Genomic DNA, 13,072 nt, shown 5'->3' with positions numbered 1-13,072 from the left:
GGGCAGAGCTGGGGGGCGGGATCTGGGGGGCAGGGCGGGGGGGCGCTGAACCTCTTGCCGCGGACTCTGCTGGGACCCGAGCTGTGGGGCGGGGGAGGGGGCCGGACTCCGGGCGCCTCCCCTCGGGCCGGGGCTCTTGGGGGGTCCTGGCTCCCTCCCCCACATGCGCTGCGCCCCCAAACTCTCCCCCGGCCCCGATCGCTGCGCTCACCGCAGGCCCCCCCGCCCCCCGGCTCCCCCGCCCCCCACGGCTCCGTCCCGGCTCACCCCGCCCCCGCAGCGCAATATAAAGCCGGCCCGGGCCGGCGCCTGCCGCAGGCGGGACCCGCTCGTACCCAGCGGGGACGCCCCGGCCCGAGCCCGCGGAGCGATGCGCTTGGGGGGGCCGGGCAGGGCCCCCGCCCCGAGCCCGGATCGCCGCCCCCGGCCGCCGGACAGAGGTGAGCGCGGCCGCGCGGGGCTGAGCCCCCCGAATTTCCCCGGGTCCAGCCCCCGCCCCCCCCGCTCCACCCTCCTCGAGTCCCCCGAATCCACCCGCCCCCCGGAGTCCCCTAGATCCCCTTGTGCGCTGGGTCCCCCGGGCCCCGACACCCCCCAGCACTTCGGCTCCCCCGGCGTCCCGGATCTGCCCCCCCCCGGGTGTGCCCCCTGCGCGGCTCGGGGGCCATAAAGCACCGTGAGCGGGACCCTGAGCCCCGATCCGCCCCTGCCCGGCCCCACTTCCACCCTGAGCCTGGGGTCCCCGGCTGCCCCTCCCCCCTGGAGCAGCCTGGCCCTGCAGCTGGGGGGGGCTGCAAAAGGGATTTGAGTTAAAATCACCCCCCCCCCATTGCTGGACTGGAACTGACCCCAACTCACCAGCGCCAGCTGCCCTCACCACTAGCCCCCACTGCCCTCCCAGGCCAGGAGAGAACCCAGCCCCCCCCCCCGGCTCTAACCACTAGCCCCCACTGCCCTCCCAGGCCAGGAGAGAACCCAGCCCCCCCCCCCCCCCCCGGCTCTAATCACTAGCCCCCACTGCCCTCCCAGGCCAGGAGAGAACCCAGCCCCCCCCCCCCCGGCTCTAACCACTAGCCCCCACTGCCCTCCCAGGCCAGGAGAGAACCCAGCCCCCCCCCCCCCGGCTCTAATCACTAGCCCCCACTGCCCTCCCAGCCAGGAGAGAACCCAGCCCCCCCCCCCAGCTCTAACCACTAGCCCCCACTGCCCTCCCAGGCCAGGAGAGAACCCAGCCCCCCCCCCCCCCCGGCTCTAACCACTAGCCCCCACTGCCCTCCCAGGCCAGGAGAGAACCCAGCCCCCCCCCCGGCTCTAACCACTAGCCCCCACTGCCCTCCCAGGCCAGGAGAGAACCCAGCCCCCCCCCCCCCGGCTCTAATCACTAGCCCCCACTGCCCTCCCAGGCCAGGAGAGAACCCAGCCCCCCCCCCGGCTCTAATCACTAGCCCCCACTGCCCTCCCAGGGCCAGGAGAGAACCCAGCCCCCCCCCCCCCCGGCTCTAACCACTAGCCCCCACTGCCCTCCCAGGCCAGGAGAGAACCCAGCCCCCCCCCCCCCGGCTCTAACCACTAGCCCCCACTGCCCTCCCAGGCCAGGAGAGAACCCAGCCCCCCCCCCCCCGGCTCTAATCACTAGCCCCCACTGCCCTCCCAGGGCCAGGAGAGAACCCAGCCCCCCCCCCGGCTCTAATCACTAGCCCCCACTGCCCTCCCAGGGCCAGGAGAGAACCCAGCCCCCCCCCCCCCGGCTCTAACCACTAGCCCCCACTGCCCTCCCAGGGCCAGGAGAGAACCCAGCCCCCCCCCCCGGCTCTAATCACTAGCCCCCACTGCCCTCCCAGGCCAGGAGAGAACCCAGCCCCCCCCGGCTCTAATCACTAGCCCCCACTGCCCTCCCAGGGCCAGGAGAGAACCCAGCCCCCCCCCCCGGCTCTAATCACTAGCCCCCACTGCCCTCCCAGGCCAGGAGAGAACCCAGCCCCCCCCCCCCGGCTCTAATCACTAGCCCCCACTGCCCTCCCAGGGCCAGGAGAGAACCCAACCCCCCCCCCCCCGGCTCTAATCACTAGCCCCCACTGCCCTCCCAGGGCCAGGAGAGAACCCAGCCCCCCCCCCCCCAGCTCTAATCACTAGCCCCCACTGCCCTCCCAGGCCAGGAGAGAACCCAGCCCCCCCCCCCCGGCTCTAACCACTAGCCCCCACTGCCCTCCCAGGGCCAGGAGAGAACCCAGCCCCCCCGCAGCTCTAACCACTAGCCCCTACTGCCCTCCCAGAGCCAGGAGAGAACCCAGCCCCCCCCAGCTCTAACCACTAGCCCCCACTGCCCTCCCAGAGCCAGGAGAGAACCCAGCCCCCCCCAGCTCTAACCACTAGCCCCCACTGCCCTCCCAGAGCCAGGAGAGAACCCAGCCCCCCCCAGCTCTAACCACTAGCCCCCACTGCCCTCCCAGGGCCAGGAGGGAATCCCAGCTGCAGATCTGCCTCTGCTGCCCTCCGATCTCACCGCGCTTCTCTCCTTCCCGCAGCGCCCTGAGCTGGGCCCTTGGGCCCCTTTGCGGAGAGCGGGAGGAGCCTGTGAACCCACCCATGCCGTGAGCAGCCCGGCCTCATCTGGGCCCCCAGCAGCGCCCGGGCAGGGCCTGCCTGTGGGAGAGAGCCGAGCCCGGCCGGGTCCCCCGATCTCCCCCGGGCACGTCCGCTGGGAGGTGCCCCCTGGCTCCCGGGGCTGCTGCCCGCTCGGCGCTGGGGCCATGGCGGCAGGCGTGGCCACCTGGCTGCCCTTTGCCCGGGCGGCCGCCGTGGGCTGGCTGCCCCTGGCCAAGAAGCCGATGCCCCGGGCGCCCAGCGAGAAGCGGCGCGGGGACGAGCTGCTGGTGGTGAACGTGAGCGGGCGGCGGTTCCAGACCTGGCGCAACACGCTGGACCGCTACCCGGCCACGCTGCTGGGCAGCGCGGAGAAGGACTTCTTCTACGACGAGGAGCAGCGGGAGTACTTCTTCGACCGCGACCCCGAGATCTTCCGCCACGTGCTCAACTTCTACCGCACCGGGCACCTGCACTGCCCCCGCCACGAGTGCATCCAGGCCTTCGACGAGGAGCTGAGCTTCTACGGCGTGGAGCCCGAGCTGATGGGCGACTGCTGCCTGGAGGAGTACCGCGACCGCAAGAAGGAGAACGCCGAGCGGCTGGCGGAGGACGAGGAGGCCGAGGGGGCGGCGGAGCCGGCGGCGCTACCCCCCGACAGCACCGTGCGCCAGCGCCTGTGGCGCGCCTTCGAGAACCCCCACACCAGCACCATGGCGCTGGTCCTGTACTACGTCACCGGCTTCTTCATCGCCGTCTCCGTCATCGCCAACGTGGTGGAGACCATCCCCTGCCGGCCGGCGCCCGGGCGCGCCCGCCCCCAGCCCTGCGGCGACCGCTTCCCGCTGGCCTTCTCCTGCATGGACACGGCCTGCGTGCTCATCTTCACGGCCGAGTACCTGCTGCGCCTCTTCGCCGCCCCCCGCCGCGGCCACTTCCTGCGCAGCGTCATGAGCCTCATCGACGTGGTGGCCATCCTGCCCTTCTACGTGGGGCTGGTCATGCCCGAGAACGAGGACGTGAGCGGGGCCTTCGTCACCCTGCGGGTCTTCCGGGTCTTCCGCATCTTCAAGTTCTCCCGCCACTCGCAGGGGCTGCGTATCCTCGGCTACACCCTGAAGAGCTGCGCCTCCGAGCTCGGCTTCCTGCTCTTCTCCCTCACCATGGCCATCATCATCTTCGCCACCGTCATGTTCTACGCCGAGAAGGGGACGCGCAGCACCAACTTCACCAGCATCCCCGCCGCCTTCTGGTACACCATCGTCACCATGACCACGCTGGGGTGAGCTGGGGGGGTGTGTGTGCACCATCGTCACCATGACCACGCTGGGGTGAGCCGCCGGGGGGGTGTGTGTGCACCATCGTCACCATGACCACGCTGGGGTGAGCCGGGGGGGGGTGTGTGTGCACCATCGTCACCATGACCACGCTGGGGTGAGCTACCAGGGGGGTGTGTGTGCACCATCGTCACCATGACCACGCTGGGGTGAGCCGGGGGGGTGTGTGTGTGCACCATCGTCACCATGACCACGCTGGGGTGAGCCGGGGGGGGGGTGTGTGCACCATCGTCACCATGACCACGCTGGGGTGAGCCAGGGGGGGGGTGTGTGCACCATCGTCACCATGACCACGCTGGGGTGAGCCGGGGGGGGGGTGTGTGCACCATCGTCACCATGACCACGCTGGGGTGAACCGGGGGGGGGTGTGCACCATCGTCACCATGACCACGCTGGGGTGAGCCGGGGGGGTGTGTGTGTGCACCATCGTCACCATGACCACGCTGGGGTGAGCCGGGGGGGGGGTGTGCACCATCGTCACCATGACCACGCTGGGGTGAGCCGCCGGGGGGGGGGTGTGTGTGCACCATCGTCACCATGACCACGCTGGGGTGAGCCGCCGGGGGGGGGGGTGTGTGCACCATCGTCACCATGACCACGCTGGGGTGAGCCGCCGGGGGGGGGTGTGTGTGCACCATCGTCACCATGACCACACTGGGGTGAGCTGCCGGGGGGTGTGTGTGTGTGCACCATCGTCACCATGACCACGCTGGGGTGAGCCGCCGGGGGGGGGGGGGTTGGCACCATCGTCACCATGACCACGCTGGGGTGAGCCGGGGGTGTGTGTGTGCACCATCGTCACCATGACCACGCTGGGGTGAGCCGCCGGGGGGGGGTGTGTGTGTGCACCATCGTCACCATGACCACGCTGGGGTGAGCCGCCGGGGGGGTGTGTGTGTGCACCATCGTCACCATGACCACGCTGGGGTGAGCCGGGGGGGGTGTGCACCATCGTCACCAGGGCCACGCTGGGGTGAGCCGGGGGGGGGTGTGCACCATCGTCACCAGGGCCACGCTGGGGTGAGCCGCCGGGGGGGTGCCCACTACCACTGGCGCCTCCCGGGTGAGCCCCCCCCCGCCGGTACCTGGGCACAGGTGAATCTCTCATGGAGCTGGCCCAGACCTGCATTGCTCTCGTCCTGGGCCTGCTCTGAGCCCCTGGGGGCACCGCACTAGGGCTGTGGGGCAGGGGCTGAGCCAGGGACATTGTCCCCGGGTAGTCGGGGCAGGGCACTGGGGGCCGCCGTGGGGCGGGGAGTCTCACCAGGGGCATCCCGGTGCCCTGGCCATTTCTAAAGAGCAGAGACTTGGCTACATTTCCCTGGCATGTCGACTGCACAGCAAATGTTCTGGATCTGCTAGGCAGCTGTCCCCAGCCGCCCCCCAGAAGTGGCTGCATCGGCACCGGGTGAGTTCCTCTGGCTTGGCGTTCTATGCGGCTGTCCCCAGCCGCCCTCCAGAGGTGGCTGCATCGGCACCGGGTGAGTTCCTCCGGCATGGTGTTCTATGCGGCTGTCCCCAGCTGCCCCCCAGAGGTGGCTGCATCGGCACCGGGTGAGTTCCTCCGGCATGGTGTTCTATGCGGCTGTCCCCAGCCGCCCTCCAGAGGTGGCTGCATCGGCACCGGGTGAGTTCCTCCAGTATGGCGTTCTATGCGGCTGTCCCCAGCTGCCCCCCAGAGGTGGCTGCATTGGCACCGGGTGAGTTCCTCCGGCATGGTGTTCTATGCGGCTGTCCCCAGCCGCCCTCCAGAGGTGGCTGCATTGGCATTGGGTGAGTTCCTCCAGTATGGCGTTCTATGCGGCTGTCCCCAGCTGCCCCCCAGAGGTGGCTGCATTGGCACCGGGTGAGTTCCTCCGGCATGGTGTTCTATGCGGCTGTTCCCCAGCTGCCCCCCAGAGGTGGCTGCATTGGCATTGGGTGAGTTCCTCCGGCATGGTGTTCTATGCGGCTGTCCCCAGCCGCCCTCCAGAGGTGGCTGCATCGGCACCGGGTGAGTTCCTCCGGTATGGCGTTCTATGCGGCTGTCCCCAGCTGCCCCCCAGAGGTGGCTGCATTGGCACCGGGTGAGTTCCTCCGGCATGGTGTTCTATGCGGCTGTCCCCAGCTGCCCCCCAGAGGTGGCTGCATCGGCACTGGGTGAGTTCCTCCGGCATGGTGTTCTATGCGGCTGTCCCCAGCTGCCCCCCAGAGGTGGCTGCATCGGCACCGGGTGAGTTCCTCCGGCATGGTGTTCTATGCGGCTGTCCCCAGCTGCCCCCCCGAGGCGGGCGCATCTCGGTGCCCGTGTTATCTGTGAAGGGGAAGCTGTCGATTCTTGCCGACTCAGATCCGTGCTCTGAGCCTTTCCGCCTCAGCCTGTTCAATAAGTCATGCCCTGTGGAGTGTTTTATTACAGAGCAGCGCTCGGCTGGCAGCGTGTCTGCAGAGCAAAGTAGCTTTCCCAAACGGTGCATTGCTAATAGCCCGCGACCGCCCCACCTGCCCGCGGCTCAGCCGCTGCAGCGTTCCGTGGGGCTGTTCCCAGCCGCCCCACCCCAGAGCTGGCTGCATCTCTGCACCTCCCAGAGCCTCCGGCTGCGGCTCCGGCAGTGCCATGCTGGGGGTTGCCCCCACCCCCGAGGTCAGCTCGTGGCTCATTCCCCCCCCCCACTGCAGGTACGGCGACATGGTTCCCAGCACCATCGCCGGGAAGATCTTCGGCTCCATCTGCTCGCTGAGCGGGGTGCTGGTCATCGCGCTGCCGGTGCCCGTCATCGTCTCCAACTTCAGCCGCATCTACCACCAGAACCAGCGGGCGGACAAGCGCCGGGCGCAGCAGGTCGGGGCAAGGGGGGCTGAGGTCTGCATGGGGGGCTGGGGGCGGGTTCGCGCCTGCGTCTCTGACCCTCCCTCTCTCCGCAGAAGGTTCGCCTGGCGCGGATCCGGCTGGCCAAGAGCGGCACGACCAACGGCTTCCTGCAATACAAGCGGGACGGGGGCCTTGAGGTACGCACGCACGGTCCCCCTCGTGCACCTGTCCTCTTGCACGAGGGGACGCCTGTGTGTCACCTTGCACGCTTCCCCCGCACACTCGCCTTGCACGCTCTCCCCTCCCCCACATACTTGCCTTGCATGCTCCCCTACCCCACGACACTGACACCCCCGTGCAGGGCTGCAAGCCATGCTCACCCCAGCAGTGCTGGCAGCAAGGCCCTTAGCGCACACGCCCCCTGCTGCCAGTTGTACAGACGCCCCTGTGCACGCTCACCCCTCGCACAGTCGCACTAACACCCCCATGCACGGTCACGACACACACTCACACACTCACAGCACCTGCCTGAGCCCCGCATACCCTGTCCACAGACAGTCCCACGGACACACGCGTGCACAACCCCCAACACCCCCATTTGCACGAGCATCCCAGTGCCCCTTGCACACCTGCCCTGTTGCACTAGTGCACCCAGCCCTGCACCAGCACCCCAGGGCAGAACCCAGCCCCGCTCACTCTTTGTACGCGGCCCCCCGTGCCTGTGTGCGTGGGGGGGGTTCTGCCTGTCTCTGATCTCCTCCCCACCCCACGCAGGAGCCAGGCAGCACTGCCCACACCCTGGCGGTGAGGAACCGTTCGACCTTCGAGCAGCAGCACCACCACCTGCTGCACTGCCTGGAGAAAACCACGGTGAGTGGGGGGCCGGGGCGGGGCGGCGGGGGCGCCGTGGACCCCCTGACCTCTCCCCTCCCCCCACAGAGCCACGAGTTCTCGGAGGAGCGCTCCTGCAGCGAGGCCGGGCTGGGGGGCTCGGTGGGCGGCCGGAGCAGCCGCAGCACCTCCCTCTCCTCGCAGCAGGGCGGCGCCACCTCCTGCTGCCCCCGCCGGGGCCCCGCCCGCCGCGCCCTGCGCCCCGCCCCCTCCACCGCCTCTGTCAGCCGGGCCAGCGCCCAGGAGCTCAGCACGCTGCACAAGGCCCCCGCCGCCCCCCAGAGGTACCCGCCGGCCACGGCCCGCCTGGGGTCTCTGCCCCGATCTGGGAGGGGAGCGGGGGGTGGGGGGCGGGGAGCCCGGACGCCTGGGGTCTCTGCCCCGATCTGGGAGGGGAGCGGGGGCTGGGGGGGCGGGGAGCCCGGACGCCTGGGGTCTCTGCCCCGATCTGGGAGGGGAGCGGGGGCCTGGGGTCTCTGCCCCGATCTGGGAGGGGAGCGGGGGGGTGGGGGGCGGGGAGCCCGGACGCCTGGGGTCTCTGCCCCAATCTGGGAGGGGAGCGGGGGCTGGGGGGGCGGGGAGCCCGGACGCCTGGGGTCTCTGCCCCGATCTGGGAGGGGAGCGGGGGCTGGGGGGGGGGGAGCCCGGACGCCTGGGGTCTCCCCCGATCTGGGAGGGGGGGCTGGGAGCTGGGGGGGCAGAGAGCCCGGACGCCTGGGGTCTCTCCCTAGACCTGGGAGGGGGGGCTGGGAGCTGGGGGGGCAGAGAGCCCAGTCGCCTGGGGTCTCTCCCCAGACCTGGGAGGGGGGCTGGGGGGGCGGGGTGCCCGGACGCCTGGGTTCACTCTTTCTCCCTGCCCCCCCAGCCGATCCAGCCTGAACGCCAAGGCCCTGGAGAAGACGCTGTTGAGCTACGACATCGCAGACCTGACGGCCGCTCTCACCAGCATCCCCACCCCCCCCGCCAACACCCCCGAGAGCCACCCCCCCTCGCCCCGCGCCCTGCCCACCCCCTACCTGTCCCACTCCATGGTCAAGATCTCCTCCTTGTAAGGGCAGAGCAGCCGGCCCGCCCTGGTCCTTGGCTTCCACACAGGCCGGGGGCCCGGCTGCCTCTGGGTCCGGCTGGGCCGGACGCCTGGCCCCCGCTTCGGCGCATGCCCCATCCGGCGGCCTAGTCCCGCCCGCCCAGGGCCATCGTCTTCCACAAGCGCTGGGGGGCGTGTCGGCTGCTGGGCCTGGCTTCCTGCAGCATGGCCTCGCCCGGACGCCTGGCCCCCGCTTCAGCGCACGACCTCACCCGATGCCTGGGTCCCGTCTTCCACAGACACCGAGGGTGCCACCCGCCGAGGGATGGGCCTTGCCCAGCCCCCAGGGTCCTGCCCCCGTCCGCTCCCAACTCCACTCAAAGCCATATCTAGGGGGCAGCTATGCAAGGGGCCAAGGGGGCTGCTTCCGGCACTGGCCTGAGGGGGCGGCAGGATACGCACCCGGCACAATCCGCCCCTCCAGCCCCCCGCCCCCAAACATGGGCCAGAAACCTCATTAACCCAAAGCCATTGCTCCTGTGCTGGGGGGGGGGAGGCAGGACGCCCGGGTTCTCTCCATGGCTCCAGGAGGGGAGTGGGGGCTAGTGGTTAGAGAGCAGGGGCTGGGAGCCGGAACGCCTGGGGTTGCTCCCCAGCTCTGGGAGAGGCACAGGCAGGTCTGGCCCACACCTCTGGGGGATCCACTGAGCTCCCAACAGGATTCACACCCGACCTGGGCCCATGCAGCCCCAACCTGCACTGCTCTCGGGACCCATCCCCTCACCCCCAAGTCGCAGCCCGTGGATTATGCATGAGTCTTACACCACTGGGGGCGCCGTCCATGGCTGCTGACAGCCCCTGCATGCATCTCTGTTGTAGACGCCGGGGACAGAAGCCCCCGGCCCTCCCCCCGACCGTCCCTAGGTACAAGAGCCACGTGGAGCAGACACAGCGCGCGAGCCGCAGTCACTGCCGATAACCTCACGCCCGCGCCCACCAGCCACGTCGCAGCCCGCCCTGCGGTGCCGTTCTAGTCATCGGGCGGGGGCAGGACACTGGGGTCTCAGCTTGGTGGTTACAGCAGGGAGCCAGGAGTCCTGGGTTTTCTCCCCAGCTCCAGGAAGGGAGTGGTGGCCAGTGGTTAAAGCGGGTGGGGGACTGAGAACCAGGCTGCAGGTCTGGGAGGGCGGTGGGGCCTAGGGAGTCAGGACTCCTGGGTTTTCTCTCTGGCTGGAGGGGTGGGTCTCAGCCCTCCCCCCCACACCCTGTAGCTCCGAAACACCCCTCCCTGAGTGGGGCAAAGGAGGGCAGCAGGCCCATGCCCCCTAGCACAGAGCAGTGGGGGGGAGCTGGGCCGGGTGAGGTATCCGCACAGCCCCTGGCTCTGAGGGGGCAGGTGCCCAGCGGTTGAATAGCACAAGGCCAGTTTCCTGCATGGCCAGGGCGACAGAATCTGCCCAGCTGCAGCCTCCTGGCCATGGTACCCTGTGGCCATGGCCAAGGGGCTCTGGGTGCCCTAGGAGGGGAGGGGAGTCCAGTGGTTAGAGGGGGCCTGGGAGCCAGGACACTGGGTTCTCCCTGACTCACTGTGTGACCTTGGCCAGGTCACTTCAACTCAGGTTCCACGTTGCGTAATAGACTGAGTGGCTGCAGCTGTGGGGCAGGGCGCTCGCGGTTCAACCCTTTGGGGGCCGGTGGGGCAGGGAGGCGAGGGAGGGGGGCTGCCCTGAGGCCGCTGGGGCGACCTGGGGCGGCACCACTGTCGTTTGAGCCAATACAAGTGAAACGTGTGAAACAGACCCTGACTCCGTGCTTCCTTGGGGCACCAGGGCATGGGGGCCGCCTGGGAGCGGACTGTTTGGGGCAGCTGCCAGGCTGGGGGAAGGCCAGGGCTGCCTGTCGTGGGACTATGGGGGGACTGGACAGGGGCACCTGGGGGAGCAGCTCAGGGGGGTAGACCTGGCTGGGGGTGGCAGCCAAGCTGGGGTCAGGGGACAAACAGCACGGAGGGGGCAGCCTGCCAGGCCAGGATGGATGGGGAAGGTAACTGGGGGGCCTGACAAGCTGGGGGGGAACCATTGGGGGAACCATTGGGGGGGCGCTGCCAGGCCGGAGGGAACACGCTGGGGGGGCTGGGGCCAAGTGAGGGGGCCAGGCCGGGGGGAACAGGTTGGGGGGCTGCCAGGCCGGGGTCCAGTGGGGGGGGCAGGCCAGGCCAGAGGGGCCAGGCTGCAGGGGGAGGGGGGAACACGCTGGGGGGGGGGGGCTGCCAGGCCAGGCTGGGGCCAGGTGAGGGGGGGCCAGGCCGGGGGGGCTGCCAGGCCGGGGTCCAGTCAGGGGGGGGCAGGCCAGGCCAGAGGGGCCAGACTGGGGGGGAGGGGGGGAACACGCTGGGGGGGGGGGGGGCTGCCAGGCCAGGCTGGGGTTCAGGTGAGGGGGGGCCAGGCCGGGGGGGCTGCCAGGCCGGGGTCCAGTCGGGGGGGGGCAGGCCAGGCCAGAGGGGCCAGGCTGGGGGGGAGGGGGGGAACACGCTGGGGGGGGGGCTGCAGGCCAGTCTGGGTCAGGTGAGGGGCCAGGCCGGGGGGGGCTGCCAGGCCGGGGTCCAGTCGGGGGGGCAGGCCAGGCCAGAGGGGCCAGGCTGGAGGGGGGGGGGGGGAACACGCTGGGGGGGGGGGGCTGCCAGGCCAGGCTGGGGCCAGGTGAGGGGGGGCCAGGCCGGGGAACAGGCTGGGGGGGCTGCCAGGGCCGGGGTCCAGTGGGGGGGGGGGGGCAGGTCAGGCCAGAGGGGCCAGGCTGGGGGGAGGGGGAACACGCTGGGGGGGCTGCCAGGCCAGGCTGGGGCCAGGTGAGGGGGGGCCAGGCCGAGGTCCGGGGGGGGGGGCAGCCAGGCGGGGGGGGGGGGGGGACACTGGCGGGGGATGGGACACGGCCCCTCTAGGGGGCAGAAGCGCCAAGGCCTGGCGGGTGGGGGGGGGGGGCGTGTGGACGCCTGTGACTGGTTGGGGTGGGGGGTGTTAAATAAGTGTGAAAAGGGGCGGGGCTATATTTGAGTGACAGCCAAGTCAGTCACTCAGAGCAGCTTCTGGGCCGGTTAACCCTCCCCCCCAGGTTGTGTGTCAGAGCGGGGCACGAGGGAGGCCGCTCATTGGCTGATCCCTTCCAGCCAATTAGAATGGAGGCTTTCTTGGCCAACCAGCCAGCTGCGTGCTGCCCTTCGACCAATCAGACGCGAGGGCTGTGCCGTCAGCCAATTACAGGTCTGACAGGTCTGACAGTTTCTCCCCCCCCGCGAGAAGTGTGAGGCCTGTCCAGCAGCCAATCAGAAACGAGGGTCTCTGTCTCCTAGCCAATCAGAGATGGCGCCTGTGAATGTCAGCCACGCGGAATAGGTTCCGTGACCCTCAGCCAATCAGAAATTGTTTCCGCGCTCTTCAGCCAATCGGAAATAAGCGTTTGCCCTCTGAGCCAATCAGATAATTCATTGTTACTAAGGGCGGCTCAGGTCCCGCCTCCGCCGTGGTTGCTATGGGCTGTGGGGGGGGCGCATTGAAATGAGAAAACGGGGAGGGCGGGACCTGTTTTGATTGGCAGAAGATCCTCGGCCAATCAGATAGTTGGTCCGTCGACCCATGGCCAATGAGCGTGTGGCCTCTCGCGGTAGCCAATGAGCGCAGGCCCGTTGCCCAGGCGTGCGGAGCCCCGCCCCCGGCGTTGCCAAGGGGCGTAGCGGCGGAAGTGAGCGCGCGGGGTCAGGGGCCGGCTGTGTTGATGTTGACACTAGGCCGGGGCCGAGCGCGAGGGGCCGCCGCGGAAGCCGGGAAGGGCCAAAAAGCCGCCACGGGGCGGGGGGGTTGATTCGTCTGCGTCCGGCCGCCCCAGGCTGCTGTCCCCCGCCCCCTCCCCATGGGGGGGCGCTGAGCGGGTGGGGGAGCGGGAGCCCCCCGGGGACGCCCCCAGCCCCCCTCGGGGTACCAGCCCCCCCGTTCCCCCCCTCCGGGTACCTGACCCCCCCCCCCCCCGCCGCCTTCCGGGTACCACCCCCCGCGGGACCCGGCCCCCCCCTCCCCCTCCGGGTACCTGACCCCCCCCCGCCGCCTTCCGGGTACCACCCCCCCCACTCCCCCCGCGGGTACCCGGCCCCCCCGTTCCCCCCCTCCGGGTACCTGACCCCCCCACCCCCCCCCGCGGGTACCCGGCCCCCCCCCTCCCCCCTCCGGGTACCTGACCCCCCCGCGCCCCCCCCGCACCCCCCCGCCAGACGATCCTGCCCAAGAAGAAGCCCTGCCCGGCGGCGGGGGACGGGGAGCGGGACCCGCCGGCCCCCCCCGCGCCGCGGCCCCGGGGGGGGGCCCGGACCCGCACCCCCACCCCCACCCGCGGGGGGGCCCCGGCCCGGACTCGCACCCGCGGGGGGGGCCCGGGGGCGGCCCGGGGGGCGCCGCC

The 13,072-nt window shown here is 70.8% G+C and overlaps 1 protein-coding gene and 1 long non-coding RNA gene across 2 annotated transcripts; one reads left to right on the top strand and one right to left on the bottom strand.

Annotated features, from left to right (window-relative positions):
* KCND1 (potassium voltage-gated channel subfamily D member 1) lies at positions 1–10,428 on the top strand. The gene is made up of 7 exons (XM_089770221.1): positions 1–440; positions 2,526–3,865; positions 6,579–6,741; positions 6,825–6,908; positions 7,486–7,581; positions 7,651–7,886; positions 8,468–10,428. Exons 2-7 carry the CDS (start codon positions 2,751–2,753, stop codon positions 8,652–8,654), a joined length of 1,881 nt encoding a protein of 626 aa, XP_089626347.1. The 5' UTR covers positions 1–440; positions 2,526–2,750; the 3' UTR covers positions 8,655–10,428.
* A 1,737-nt stretch (positions 10,429–12,165) lies between these two features.
* Positions 12,166–12,832, bottom strand: LOC149523402 (uncharacterized). The gene is made up of 2 exons (XR_016347175.1): positions 12,707–12,832; positions 12,166–12,630 (listed from the first exon to the last, which is right to left on the bottom strand). It is a non-coding gene; the product is annotated as an uncharacterized LOC149523402 (long non-coding RNA).
* Positions 12,833–13,072: the final 240 nt, after the last annotated feature.

The sequence above is a fragment of the Pelodiscus sinensis genome, chromosome 18 (assembly GCF_052426305.1).
Source record: "Pelodiscus sinensis isolate ZL-2025 chromosome 18, ASM5242630v1, whole genome shotgun sequence".
Lineage (NCBI taxonomy): Eukaryota > Metazoa > Chordata > Testudines > Trionychidae > Pelodiscus > Pelodiscus sinensis.
This window is presented reverse-complemented; position numbering and strand designations above follow the sequence as displayed.